The following is a 12758-nucleotide window of genomic DNA, read 5'->3' as shown; positions in this document are numbered from 1 at the left end:
ACCACAAAAGTAATTGAAAATCATTATCATCTAAAAAGTATTACGTACTGCCCTTGAAAAAAAGTTGTTTGCTTAACTCTGATTTTCAGGCAGTGACAACCAACATTACATTGAACACTCACCATTTGGCAGTCTAAATAGAGAGGTTAGATGGTGAACGGGTCTGAAGACAAAATGACAATCTGTTCCTCCAGGGTCCTCTGAAAGGCTTCACAAGGTGGGAGAGGGGCAGTTTAGCTGGCTACTGCCTCTGCAGAATTTAATCCAGAAATAAGTGCATATTAGTTTGGAGACTGGGATACCAAAACTTGCTAGCTATTATATACACTGTAAGGAGATTCTTACAGTCTTATGTAAAAGAAAGTTTTAAACTAGCTTTATAGAGTGCAGTTTACACCATAAAATTCACCTGTTTTAAGTGTATACTTTAATGATTTTTGGGTAAACTTATAGAATTACGTAACCTTTGCCTCATCTAGTTTTAGAACATTTTAATGGATAAATTTAAAGGAATATATATCTAATTAGGCACTGCAGTGGCATCCTAATAGTCTCTCTGCTTCCATTCTTGTTATCCCTGTAATCCATTTTCCATAGAGAAAATATTTTTTTTAATGTAAATCAAATTAAATCAGTTTTCTGCTCAAAACCCTTCAACAGCATCCTATCATACTTAAATTAGAGGCCCTATATGATCAAACAGCTGTCTAGCTCTCACACCTTACTTCTTGGTATTCTTCTCACTATATAACAGGTACACTAGAATTGTCTCTTTCTGTGACTAAAGTCATTCCCCATTGCACAAACTGTTTACTGGCAATGTTCTTTGTCTCATGGCTTCTTCCCCGTCATTACACACTTCAGCTTCAATGTCAATTCTGAATGGCCCTCCTTAACCACGAGAACTAAAGCAGACATTATTGCTTAACTTTAATTCTCTACAGTGCATTTATTATTGGGCATTTTGTGCTTTGAGAAGTATTTCTTATATGCTAATTGCACACAACACTCCACCTCGTGTGAGCTTTATGACAACTGGAACTCGTCTTGTTTACAATTTAATCCCAGCACCCAGGAAACTGAACGGGTTGACAACATGGGACTTCATTAAATACTTGTTCAATAGTGAGTAAGAGAGAATAGATATCTGCTCTCTTGGAGTTTATATTCTAAAGGGGGAGACCAATACATAAAAGAGAAAAAGAAACACCTAAGTTTTGTTAATTGTTGTGTAGGAGAGAACATGCTCTAACAGACACTGAAGTTTTAGTGGAAGCAGAGGCTTAAGATGAGTGGACATTTATGTTGAGATCTCAAGGAATGCTGGGAAGAAATCAGTTATGTTTGGCTGAGTCATGAAGAGAATTCCCAACAGAGAGAAGGACAAATAAAAAGTCTCAGAGGCTACAAAGTGCTGAGTGAGTCCCAGGAAAGTCTATTTCTACAGAATAGTAAAGCCAGAAAAGATGAGAAAAGGTGATGAGAAAAGTGGTGGAAAGATAGGGACCAGATTAAGAAGCCTAGTTAGGGAATGGTAAGAAGTTTATGTTTAACTCGGAGTGAATCAGCATGTCATTTAAATTGTTTGATTTAGGGGCGCCTGGGTGGCGCAGTCGGTTGAGCGTCCGACTTCAGCCAGGTCGCGATCTCGCGGTCCGTGAGTTCGAGCCCCGCGTCAGGCTCTGGGCTGATGGCTCAGAGCTTGGAGCCTGTTTCCGATTCTGTGTCTCCCTCTCTCTCTGCCCCTCCCCCGTTCATACTCTGTCTCTCTCTGTCCCAAAAATAAATAAACATTGAAAAAAAAATTATAAAATAAAAAAAAAATAAATAAAATAAATTGTTTGATTTATTCTTGTGTAGAGCCTTACAACTCAAACCTCACCCCCAGTCGGGAACAGCAGCATCACCTCTGAGCTTGAAACAATTGCAGAATCTGAGGCACCACCCAGAACTGAATGAGAGACTAAGTGCTGTTAACAACATCCCCAGGCGATTCATATGCACATTTCAAACTTGACAAACACTAGTGAATGGATTAGAAGGGACAAAAAATGGAAGAGATGTGGGTTAGATGGAAGAAATGGGCTACATGTGTTAGTCCAAAGGAGAGGCTGCTCCTGTTAAGAGTGACCGGACAAAGGATGAGAAGACTGCTTTAGGGTATATTTTGGAGATAGTTGGCTTAGGTCTTCTGGCCAGCTAAATGGAAATTTCAGTAGGCAGATAGTGATATGAACCTGGATTTCTGAGAAAAGGTTAGGATTGGAGATACAGATTTGTGCATCTATTGGATGTCCTGCTTCTGAGTTTATAGTGTCGTTTTACAGCGTTTTCTATTTTACTAACATTTGCAAGTTGCCATCTTCATGGAAAATTAAGACATTGCCTTTCTGAAGGTTGTCAGATTCCTCACTCTTTCACTCTGAGGTCCTCGGTTGCTAGATATCTCTCATCAAGTCTGTTATTAATGCCTGCACAAAAAAGGTTTTGAATAAAATTCAAGGCCAGTGATGATCCACACTCTTCCTTCTCCATAGTCCCTAGGATTCTCCACACCCAAATCTTAACTGGGAAAGAGATCCTCCAGTCTCCAGTTCCTAGGTTCAAAGCACTTTGAAAACTCCTGGGTTGGTGGGTCCAATTCTCTGGATGTACATAAAATTGTGTTCTCAAAACAGAATCGTTGACAAGCCAGTTAACCGGTATGGAGAAACAGAAGTTCCCACTGGGGAAGTTTACGTAGGGTCCCCCATTCATAAGCCAAGAGGAAAAGAGATTTCTTGCACAAGCACTTCACCAATAAGGGGTACAGCTGAAGTCCAATTTAACGTTTTTCTCTATAATACTATTTGTCTCATCAAGGATAGTTCAATCGTTGAGAAACGTTTATTGCAATTATGAACACAGACAAAAAGGTCTTTTTTTTTTTTCTTTCTTTCTCCTTTCTTTTCTGTTTGTTTTTGAGGTATGGGAAATGGGCAAAGTTCTTGACATGGTTTCAATTCTCAGCCATTGGCAACCCAGAGAATAGTCCCAGCACATCACAGTATTCGTGGGATGATTCCAGGATCGGGACTTTTTTGGTTAATTCATGACACTGGAAAAATCTACAGGCGTTCTGGTTAGGCAGTGGTGTGAAGATCCTCCCAGGTATTACTATGTCCATACTGACTGTTCCCTTTCCTTACTGTGATTTTTTTTTTTTTTTTAATCTGTCTGCAATACCGCCCTAACAAGAAATTCTCAGAACTTTGAGAAGGTCGCCTTCAAGAAAAGCACGCATCATATTTGAAAAGGATGCCGCCAGTGGGAGTTGCTTAAAGGAAGAAAAGCTGAGGGCTAACTCTGGAGCCAAATACGGGTGAGGTTAGGGAGGGCAAGGCAGAGCTACCTCGGCTCGGGACCCGCCTGCCAGGATGGCCTCAGTCCCGCGGGGGGGAAAAAGGCTGGGGAGGAAAGGGCAGGTCTCTGCGGCCTTCAGGTGCTAGCCGCGGGAGCGGGCGGAGGTCCCTCGGCACCTCACCGCCGCCCCCCCGCCCCCGGCTCCGAACGAGAGTCCGGGAATCACCACGGGTCCCGCTCCGCCCCGCCGGGCGGGGGGGGGGGTGGAGGGAGGGGAGGCAGGCGGCCGTTCTCTCCGGCTATAAAGGGCCCCGGGACTCCGTAGCTCGCCTCAGCTTCCTCCGACTCCGCCTTCGCCGCCTTCCTTCCAACTAGAGCTCCAGTTCCCGCTCAGGTTCCAATCGACCCACTCGGGCTCGGCTACTCGGGCTGCAGCAGAAGATGGCGGCTCCGGTGGCTCGGGGCGAGTGCTCCGAGGCGGCGCTGGCTGCAGCCCTGGCGGATGTGCCGGAACTAGCCCGACTTCTGGAGCTCGACCCGTACCTGAAGCCCTTCGCCCTGGATTTCCAGCACAGGTACCGCCTGATACCGCTCAGGTCCCCCTCCCCATCCCCCCCCCTCTCTCCTCAGAGTGGGACTGGCTGCCTTCCCAGCGCGGGCTCCGGGGTCGAACCGCCTCTCGGCTGGGTGCGTGCAGGTCCCGCCCTCTTCCGGGTCCGCCTCTCAGCCCCGCCCCGCCCTGCGCTGGCCCGCCCCCGACCTTGGCGGGTAGCCGCTTTGTACGGTGGGCGTCGGGGTGACTTCGCTGGGTCCTGTGTCTTGCGGAGTGGTGGGTTGATGACAACTCTGGTCCCCGGACTAGACTTAGAAGCGCGGAATAAACTTGCCTCATCCCCTCTCCTTTCCTTTCGAACCAGCGGGTGTGCGCCATTGAGTACGTGCTTTGGCTCCCAGCAGTGATTTCCTCAGGTGCGGATACTGAGGGAGGCAAAGCCACTGCAGGTTTTGTGACCTTTCCATTCAACAGAGTTGTACTGTGAATTAGCGTGTGCGTAACACTCGGCGTGTGTAATCGTGCGTTTACAATTTCGTTTATTTAATTGCAAATATTGTGATTTTATATCCACGATTCTCTCAGGCAGCTCTTGCTCCTTGTTAATATTTCCTTTCAGAGAAGATGAAACGTTACCTTGGCCACTTTATTTACCCTCCGTGGGCCCACATTGAAGAGGAAACTTACAGCGACATTTGTCAGCAAAGTTTGCCCGTGTTTGGCATTGCCACCTCGAAGAGGGACAAAGGCCAGGAGAGCCAAACTTCTGGAGGCCCGTTTAGGGGCTTTAGCTTCAGTTTGTCTCCTAACATCCTACAGTACATTGGTTTAGCACAATTGAGTTGCCGGGATAATAATTCTAGTAGGCAGCTCAACTTCGAAGGTATAGTTTGTAAGATTTAAATAGTTGTCATACTAGTTATAGTAGTTTCATTTGTGAGATAAGCACATTGTGATTTATGGTTTCAGCCCTTTTAGCCGAGAGACTCCAGGGCAAAAACTACCATGGCAACAGAATACACATGGTCAAATTTTCAAGTAATAGAAAACAGCCATTTAGTTATGGCCAAGAAGCAGTGTTGGGGGTAATGAAACAGGTTTGATTTGGAATTTGGAAAAAAAAACAACAAAAAAACAAACAAAAAAAACCCCACTTAGGTTCATGACTTGGCATTGTCACCTACTACCTGCATTCAATCCAGTAACTGTTTCTTAAGGGGTCCCTATGAACAAAAAATAAGAGGTGACAAGTTCAATACAACATCTCATTCCAGAGCTTGTATACCCTAAAGAATGAGCCCTCCTCAAAGTAGTCACCTTGAGCTGTCGCTCAGTTGATCAGATGATTGGAACCTTATGCAGCCTTGTGAAATTGCTTTCAGTATTTACAGTTTATACTTTCAAAGTCACTGAGTCCATCATCTTCATAGTTAAAACTTGAATTTGATTTAGAAATAGTCAAAAAATTTTAGAGCAAAGAGCTGGTGGTCAGACTTTTTTGATGTGTTTATTGATGATGATACTTAATTTATTTGTATGCTTTGTAAATGGCACTTAAGACCTTTCTAGGAGAGAGTTGTGGGAATGTTTTGTTCCCCCACCTCCTTTAAAAAAAAAAAAATGATCACAGCAGACAAACATCCCTTGTCATGTAATTGACTTCAACTCCATTGGGACTGAAGCAGTTATGATGCTCTTTCATGGTTTGTCAAAACTAATGAGAGAGACAAAGGCCACAATAAAGAAAAGTGGGGGCAAACCACTATTCTTGGTGAAAAGGCTGGTCCACTGGGCCCTTGTGCCTCACTCTGACCTGGATTCTACTTCTGGTCTTGGTTTGGAGTAATTGCCATTTTCCAGCACACATGTTCCATTTAGGCATATCAAATAGTCATTTGGCATTTGGCAGTAGTAACTTTTACTGCTAACATTTGAAGAATAAAACATCCTTCCCTCATGAATTTTGCTTCTGGTTACTTTATCTATTCTCTGTTTATTTCTAATAACCCACTGGCGCATTTTGTCTTTGGCCTAACACAAATATACAACCAGCCAAACATTCAAGTGCAAAGTAGAACTTACTGAGGAGTGCAGAAAATTTAGGGTACAAACAACAGTGTTTAGGAATGGTGATGGGGGAGTCAGTTTCTTTTCATTGATGCGCTGTCTCATCTTTTCTCAACCAAAGTATCTTCATCAGAAATTCTGTTATGTACATTTGTTGTTCTTGTTTACCTTTTCTGTAACTGTAAGAATGTTGGATCCAGTGTGAGGATTAGTGAATTACTCTGTTACATGAAATAAAAATTAGTTCATTAGTGTGTGTGATAGCCCCTATAATGTCTCATTGATTACCTCCTAAGATGGGATTTTCCTCTCGGCTTTCCTGCTTTTTTCACCTGTCATTTATACTGCAATTAGTTGCAGTGGTGTAATTGCAAAATCTTAGTGTTTTAAAGAATAGCATTTAATTGTGCCAATATTACATGCTAACATGAGTCAGGCTCTCCTTGTGGCAATCACTCAAGAATTTAGGATGACGAAGTCTTCGTTTTGAAACATGCTTCTATAATGTTTGCTGTAGGGGACATGTTGAACTATGTACCTTTTCTTACAGCTTTTGTCTATGAGTGGGTCACTTCTGCTGATACATTAGATCGGCCAGTGTAAGTCAAATGTGACTTTTGAGCCTTGTGTGTGAAACATAAAAGTGACATTTGTGAACAGCTTGAAGATCAACACAGTTGCAGTAACACTTATCTATACCCTCTGTTTAAAGTTTATAGAATATTTTCAGATTTTAATTTAATCCTGATAACAAAACCAGGAGGCAGGAAGAATTTTGTTTTTCCTGTCTTACAGATGAAGAACCCAAGATTTGGTCAAATGCTTGGCTTAAGTTTACATGGGTTAGTAGTACTGCAGGTGGGATTAATCTTTCTTTCTAGAACCTTTTACAACAAGTTCATGAACAATGACTTTTTGCTAATTTAGCGGATACCTCTTTCCTCTTTATCTCTAGCATTGGACATTTTGTGCCACTTCTTGAAGACATGAAAATCTTTTGCTTTTCCTCTATTACATCTGATGGTTTTTCCTCTATCTCTTTCTGATTATTTAACACAAGAGATTCTCAGGACTCTTCCCTAGGTCCTTTTATGTGTTTCTACTTTATATACTTTCCTTAAACATTCTCCTCCATCCATGTATTCCATCTATGTACTGACACTGCCCACATCTATCTTCAGCCCCCAGTCTCTCTCCTGGTCTCAGTCTTATTTATTTATTTATTTATTTATTTATTTATTTATTTATTTATTTTTAATTTTATTATTTTTTTAATTTACACCCAAATTAGTTAGCATATAGTGCAACAATGATTTCAGGAGTAGATTCCTTAATGCCTCTTAGCCAGTTAGCCCATCCCCCCTCCCACAACCCCTCCAGTAGCCCTCTGTTTGTTCTCTATATTGAGTCTTTTGTGTTTTGTCTCCCTGTTTTTATATTATTTTTGCTTCCCTTCCTTTGAGTTCATCTGTTCTGTGTCTTAAAGTCCTCATATGAGTGTTTGGTCGTATTTATAAATACCTACATTTTGATGTCCTAGAAGTAAAACTCAGCATGCGTAAAGCCAAACTTAGGGTTTTTCAATCCAAACGTTTGTCCCTTATACCCTGTCCCTGTGTGTGGTATCCTTATCTACTAACTGCTCAAGCCTAAGACTTAAAACTTAACCTTAATTCTCACCTTCTCTTTCTTATCTCCAAGTCTAATCAATGATGGCTCCTGTTTTTCAACTATATGCCAACTCTACAGTCCTACTGCCATCATCCTACTCAAGGTGGTAGTAGCCTCTCTAGCCTGGTTTACAAAAATAGCCTTATAGTTCTTGCCTTTTTTCAATTTTTTTTTTCAATTCCCCATAGCTTTTAAGGTATAACACAGACTTCTCATGATGTACAAGATTCTATATCATATGGTCTCTGTCTACCTTTTGAGACTCATCTTTGGACCTTCCTTCTCATTCTGTTCTGTGTTACCAGAGGGAGCCTAGGGATAGAGAGGCAGCTGAGATGTCTGATGGCCATTCCACAAGAGGTACTAAAATATCACTAGAATCAATTGAAAACATGCTATCTTTTTCACACATGTACTCCTTTTTAATGTTGAAGATTTTCATTTGTGTGTGTTCACAAGAAGTTAGGGGTCTAGGAAAATCACTGAATAATTGGCAAAGGAGATTAAGAACTGGAAACGTTTTTGATCTTTATCAGAAATGACTCCTTTAGTTTAGTGGAAATGAATTAATAAGTGAACCCTTTTGTACATTCTTTATTAATATAACCCTCTATTCCATTAAATAGATCTTCTAACACATGTTTATAAAGGATATCAGTTTGAGGTTGTCCAGAATAGTCTGTGTTGGAAGCCAAATGTTTTGGTCTAGACATATTTCCAGCTGTACATGCTGTTTGTTCTGTTTTATGCATACTTTGCTTCTGCCTTATATCCTCCTATATGTGCCTCTGGAAACAGCTTAGAGGTATACCTTCCCTGACTTCACCCTATCCTTACACCTTTTTCCAGGCTAGGTAAGGTGCCTCATTTCTTGTCTACCATCTTGAACACCCTCATCTTAAAGATGCTCATCCACTGTAATATAGTTGTCTTTCTGCTCTTTTGTACCCCCACTAGATTGTTGACTCCCTTGGGTGGGCACTTTTCCTGTATTGTTTTTTGTTTGTTTGTTTACTATTCTCAATCTGTAGAAACATACTTGACTTACAGGAAACAGTATAGAATTTAAATGAATGTGTTCTGCGTCTATTTATTGTTTTTGTTTTGTTTTCTTTTTTTTTTTATTCTTAATGTTTATTTTTGAAAAAGTGAGAGAGAGAGAGAGAGATGGCGTGCAAGCAGGGGAGGGGCAGAGAGAGGAGACACAGAATCTGAAGAAGGCTCTAGGCTCCGAGCTGTCAGCCCAGAGCCCGATGCAGGGCTTGAACTCACAAACTGTGAGCCAAAGTTGGATGCTTAACCAACTGAGCCACCCAGGCACCCCATATTTTTCCCTTTTTTATACCAATGAGTCTCAGTCAACTTACCTTAAGCTAAAAATTGTTGGGAATGCTAGGATAAAGAGAGAAGCAGCAGCAGTTACCAGGGGATTATGTATGACAATCTGGGGGAAAGGGGAAATACATGTTCAAGTAAAGAGCTAAAGGTAACTGGGGAAAATGAAGAAAATCATTATGAATTAGATACTTCCACAAAGACTAAAGTTTTTTGTTTTTTTTGTTTTTGTTTTTTTTTTTTCAATTTATTTATTTGGAGAGAGCGTGTGCTCGTGTGATGGGGGGGGGGCCTGGCCAGAAAGAGAGGGAGAGAGAGAATCCGAAGCAGGCTCTGCGCTGTCATCTTGGGGCTCCATCCCATGAACTGTGAGATCATGACCTGAGCCAAAATCAAGACTCAGATGCTTAACCGACTGAATCACCCAGGTGCCCCAACACAGAGACTAAAGGTTTAATCACTGAAGGGATATTCAATTTGAGAAAGTCTGATGTGAAATTGTGTGCCTAAGAATGGGAGGAGAGGTTTTTGTGACCCCAAGTATACTAAGCATTAGAATTACAGTGAACATCTCTATTTTTTAGAAATGAAGTTAGTTTTTACACTGGTAGCTAATCAGAGTTGGAAAGTGCTTTGGATTTGTGTATCAGCAGCCACACCAAATTGATTCTCACAGCATAGAAGTTTTATATCATAGCTGCATGGTGCACTTTTTTCTCAGTGCCTGGCCAAGTTATTGGCTCTGAAGAAAGTCAAATGTCAGTGATTCTAGAAGGCAGGGATAAATCTGAAGATTACAAGATGTATCTGGCTCACTCTTCTGTACTAGTAGATTTATTTGCCCTTTGCAGCTGAGATCTATACTAACTCCAGAGTTACTCCTGAATTTTCTACAGTGATGGGCAAGAGGCTTTGACCTCTTTTCATTTTCAAAGTGCCTTAAAATGACTTGGTGGAGCATTTGGGTAGACTCTGGTGCCTGCTGTAACACCTCCTGGGAAATGACTCTTGATGTGATAACTTCTTAGAGGATTCCGTTCGGCTCCTACCAAGCTGGCCCTAGTTAGTCAGCGAGATTTTAATATAGTCCCAGTGAAATGTACTATAGTTTTAGACTGATAAGAATACCATACTGCTGTTATTTGAAAGCATTTATTAAACTTCAATTATACATTTATAGATATTAAAAGAAAACATGAAAGTGTTTTCATTCGAGAGAATTGCTGCTACCAGTTCCTTCTAAAGTAAGTTTATTTTTTACTAACGAGTACATTCTCTTCTTGTGATGTCTACCCATCAGTAGATGCTTACCACTGTTTTGAATCCAGGGTTCTTTTGTGTTTAACAACCAAAAGCAGCATATTTCTGTTTTGTGTTTAGAGTAACAGGAACTAAATACATGAATAAAAGGTAAAACTCCACAGTAAGCATACATTATTATACAATCTACATTCCTTAATTTATTATGCAATTATGTTGCATCTTATTTGATACTGTTTAAGTTATAGTGACTAACTTGTAAAACCTGATTGTTTTCTGATGTTTAAATGATTAGAATAATTTAGATTCTAAATTTAGTTTCCTAATATGTAAAAGGGGAAAGTATATAAAAATATTGCTGTGTATGTGTTGCAAAGTATAAGAGCAAGATGAAGCTTGAACTTGAACTCTCATGTGTCCTAAGAGCTTTGAATCTGAGGGCAAATTAATCAACCTCTTTGAACCTCAATTTCGTTTTCTGTAAAATATGGACGGGACCTACCTTCTAGGAGTGTCTTGAGGACTAGAAGTATATTAAAGATCTTCTGTAAGTAAATGATAGTTATTTGATGATGATAATATTGTAAGCAAAATAGCCTTCCATCTTAAATATTCACTAGGATATTATTTTCAAAAGATCTTATTGCTAGCTTTTTTAATGCTGTATCCTGAAATCAACTATCAGGTAAATAATACGACCAGAAATTCTCCACAACTCTTCATTTTGTTGGATGGCATCTTTACTTTAGGGACTTCCTTCTTTTTCCCAGTAGAGCCATTATGTGAATGAGGTGAGGAGGTGGTAATTTTAATCATAATCTAGTATACAAGGAAAGGAATATGTTTAAACTTTGATCCTTCATTTGGAGAGGAAATAATGCAATTGCCTGTTTAAGCTGAAGGCAAGATAATTCCAGGATATAATGAGCATAAAGCTTTCTTTAGAGAGAGAGGTAAATGCTAGCCTGCAGAGGCTCAGAATCACCCTTCTTTTGATCTTCCTTTTCCATCTTTTCTCTTCTTTCATCTGACTGCTAACTGTTCATATTCTTGGGCATCAAACAACTGTAGGAATTTTCTTCGTCTTGAACTCTGGATGGCTGGAAGAGTGGTCATATCAAGTTTACCGATACGCAGGAATAACTTTGAAAATGAGAAAAAAATATATATAATAGCAGCTTAAAAGCTTGAAAATGAAAGAATTTTTCAGTAGAATCTTAACATAATCTATTAATAAGAATAAAATTTAAATTCAGTATCTTTCCTTGTGCTTCCTCTTTATTTGATGATTTCAGTTAATTTCAATATGTTTGATTTTACAATGAGATATGTAAAACAGAGAAATGGAATATTCATGGGTGTCTTGGTAGACCCATGGAATAGAAATTACAATGAGTCACAGTCTCTGGGTATGTGTTGTAGGTCTGAAATCTAAAATATAATAATCAGAAACAGAGTATACACTTCTTGGTATAGGTAACAGATACACTTCTTATATAGGTAACCTTGAAGTTTTCCAAATATTTATCAAGTGAGAATTAAATATTTCTGTTACCAGTGAAATCATGTGTTACTCAATATCCTCAATCTAATTTATTTTCATTTTCATAAATTATAAACAACTAGCCACAGGTTATATTTAATTATGAATAACTGCATGATACAGGTACATGCTTTGTTACAGAAACATAATAAAACCAGTTATGCATTTAGGTCTATGTAACAGAAAACTCAGCATACTTTCAATTAACAGAAAATCCCACAGACTGCGTAATTAAAATAGAAATTTGTATTTCTCACAAAGAAAGTGAAGATGAATGGTTTGGGCCTTAGCATTGACCCATCCTTTATCTTTCTGCTCTATTATCTTTAGCACATAGTCTTTATATTCTTATGCTTAGAAGATGGCTGGGTGCATCTAGGCCCACACGTTCATGCCCGCTCACTCTGTCCATTTTAACCAAGCATACGTTAATTTTCCTATAAACTTCATCTACATCTTTCAGTTTACAAATTATTGATCAGAACTGTTCCATGATCTTGCTTGACTGAAAGTGAGCCTAGATACTCAAGGCTTTTAGTTATACACCTTCCTGAGAAAAGTCCTTTGGCCTCACCTATCAGAACATCCCAGAGCTCTGTCCTTTGCTCCAAAAAGGACACTATTTCTGCCTAAAGATGAAAAGACCCAATGAGACTGTGTTGTAGTTCCCTAATATCACATCTGTGTATAAAACCCTCTGAAGAGAACCCGGGTGTTTTCATTTCTCCCAAGAAAAGTCTACAGCTATCCTCAATATCACCAACCCCTGAGTCATGGCTTTCACTTTTCTAAACCTGATCTGTATTTTTCTGGATTATTTTCTTAGGGGAATGTAGAGACTTTTGACTGCTCTGGCCCCAGATGAGCTGATTAGGTGCCCTCAGCTGGCCTCAAGACTTGGGAATACCACCATCTTTTCCAATTTCACAGATATTTTACTCTTAAAAAGTATGAGTATTTTGAGAGGAAATGAGTTTATCAATTACT

The 12758-nt window shown here is 39.9% G+C and overlaps 1 protein-coding gene across 3 annotated transcripts in view; it reads left to right on the top strand.

The window, feature by feature from the left end:
• Positions 1 to 3629: 3629 nt before the first annotated feature.
• GBE1 (1,4-alpha-glucan branching enzyme 1) overlaps positions 3630 to 12758 on the top strand; it is a 289276-nt gene continuing 280147 nt past the window's right edge. For 2 of the 3 annotated variants that reach the window (XR_005793231.1, XM_040484218.1), the window contains exon 1: positions 3630 to 3917. Coding sequence is in view for 2 of the 3 variants with exons in the window: in XM_040484218.1 (XP_040340152.1) it covers positions 3784 to 3917 (134 nt within the window). In the remaining variant the exon portion in view is untranslated. The remainder of the gene's footprint in view (positions 3918 to 12758) is intronic. The other variant, XM_040484217.1, reaches the window with a different exon arrangement.

Source organism: Herpailurus yagouaroundi, unplaced genomic scaffold, assembly GCF_014898765.1.
Source record: "Herpailurus yagouaroundi ecotype Mexico unplaced genomic scaffold, PumYag 162, whole genome shotgun sequence".
Taxonomy (NCBI): Eukaryota; Metazoa; Chordata; class Mammalia; order Carnivora; family Felidae; genus Herpailurus; species Herpailurus yagouaroundi.
This window is presented reverse-complemented; position numbering and strand designations above follow the sequence as displayed.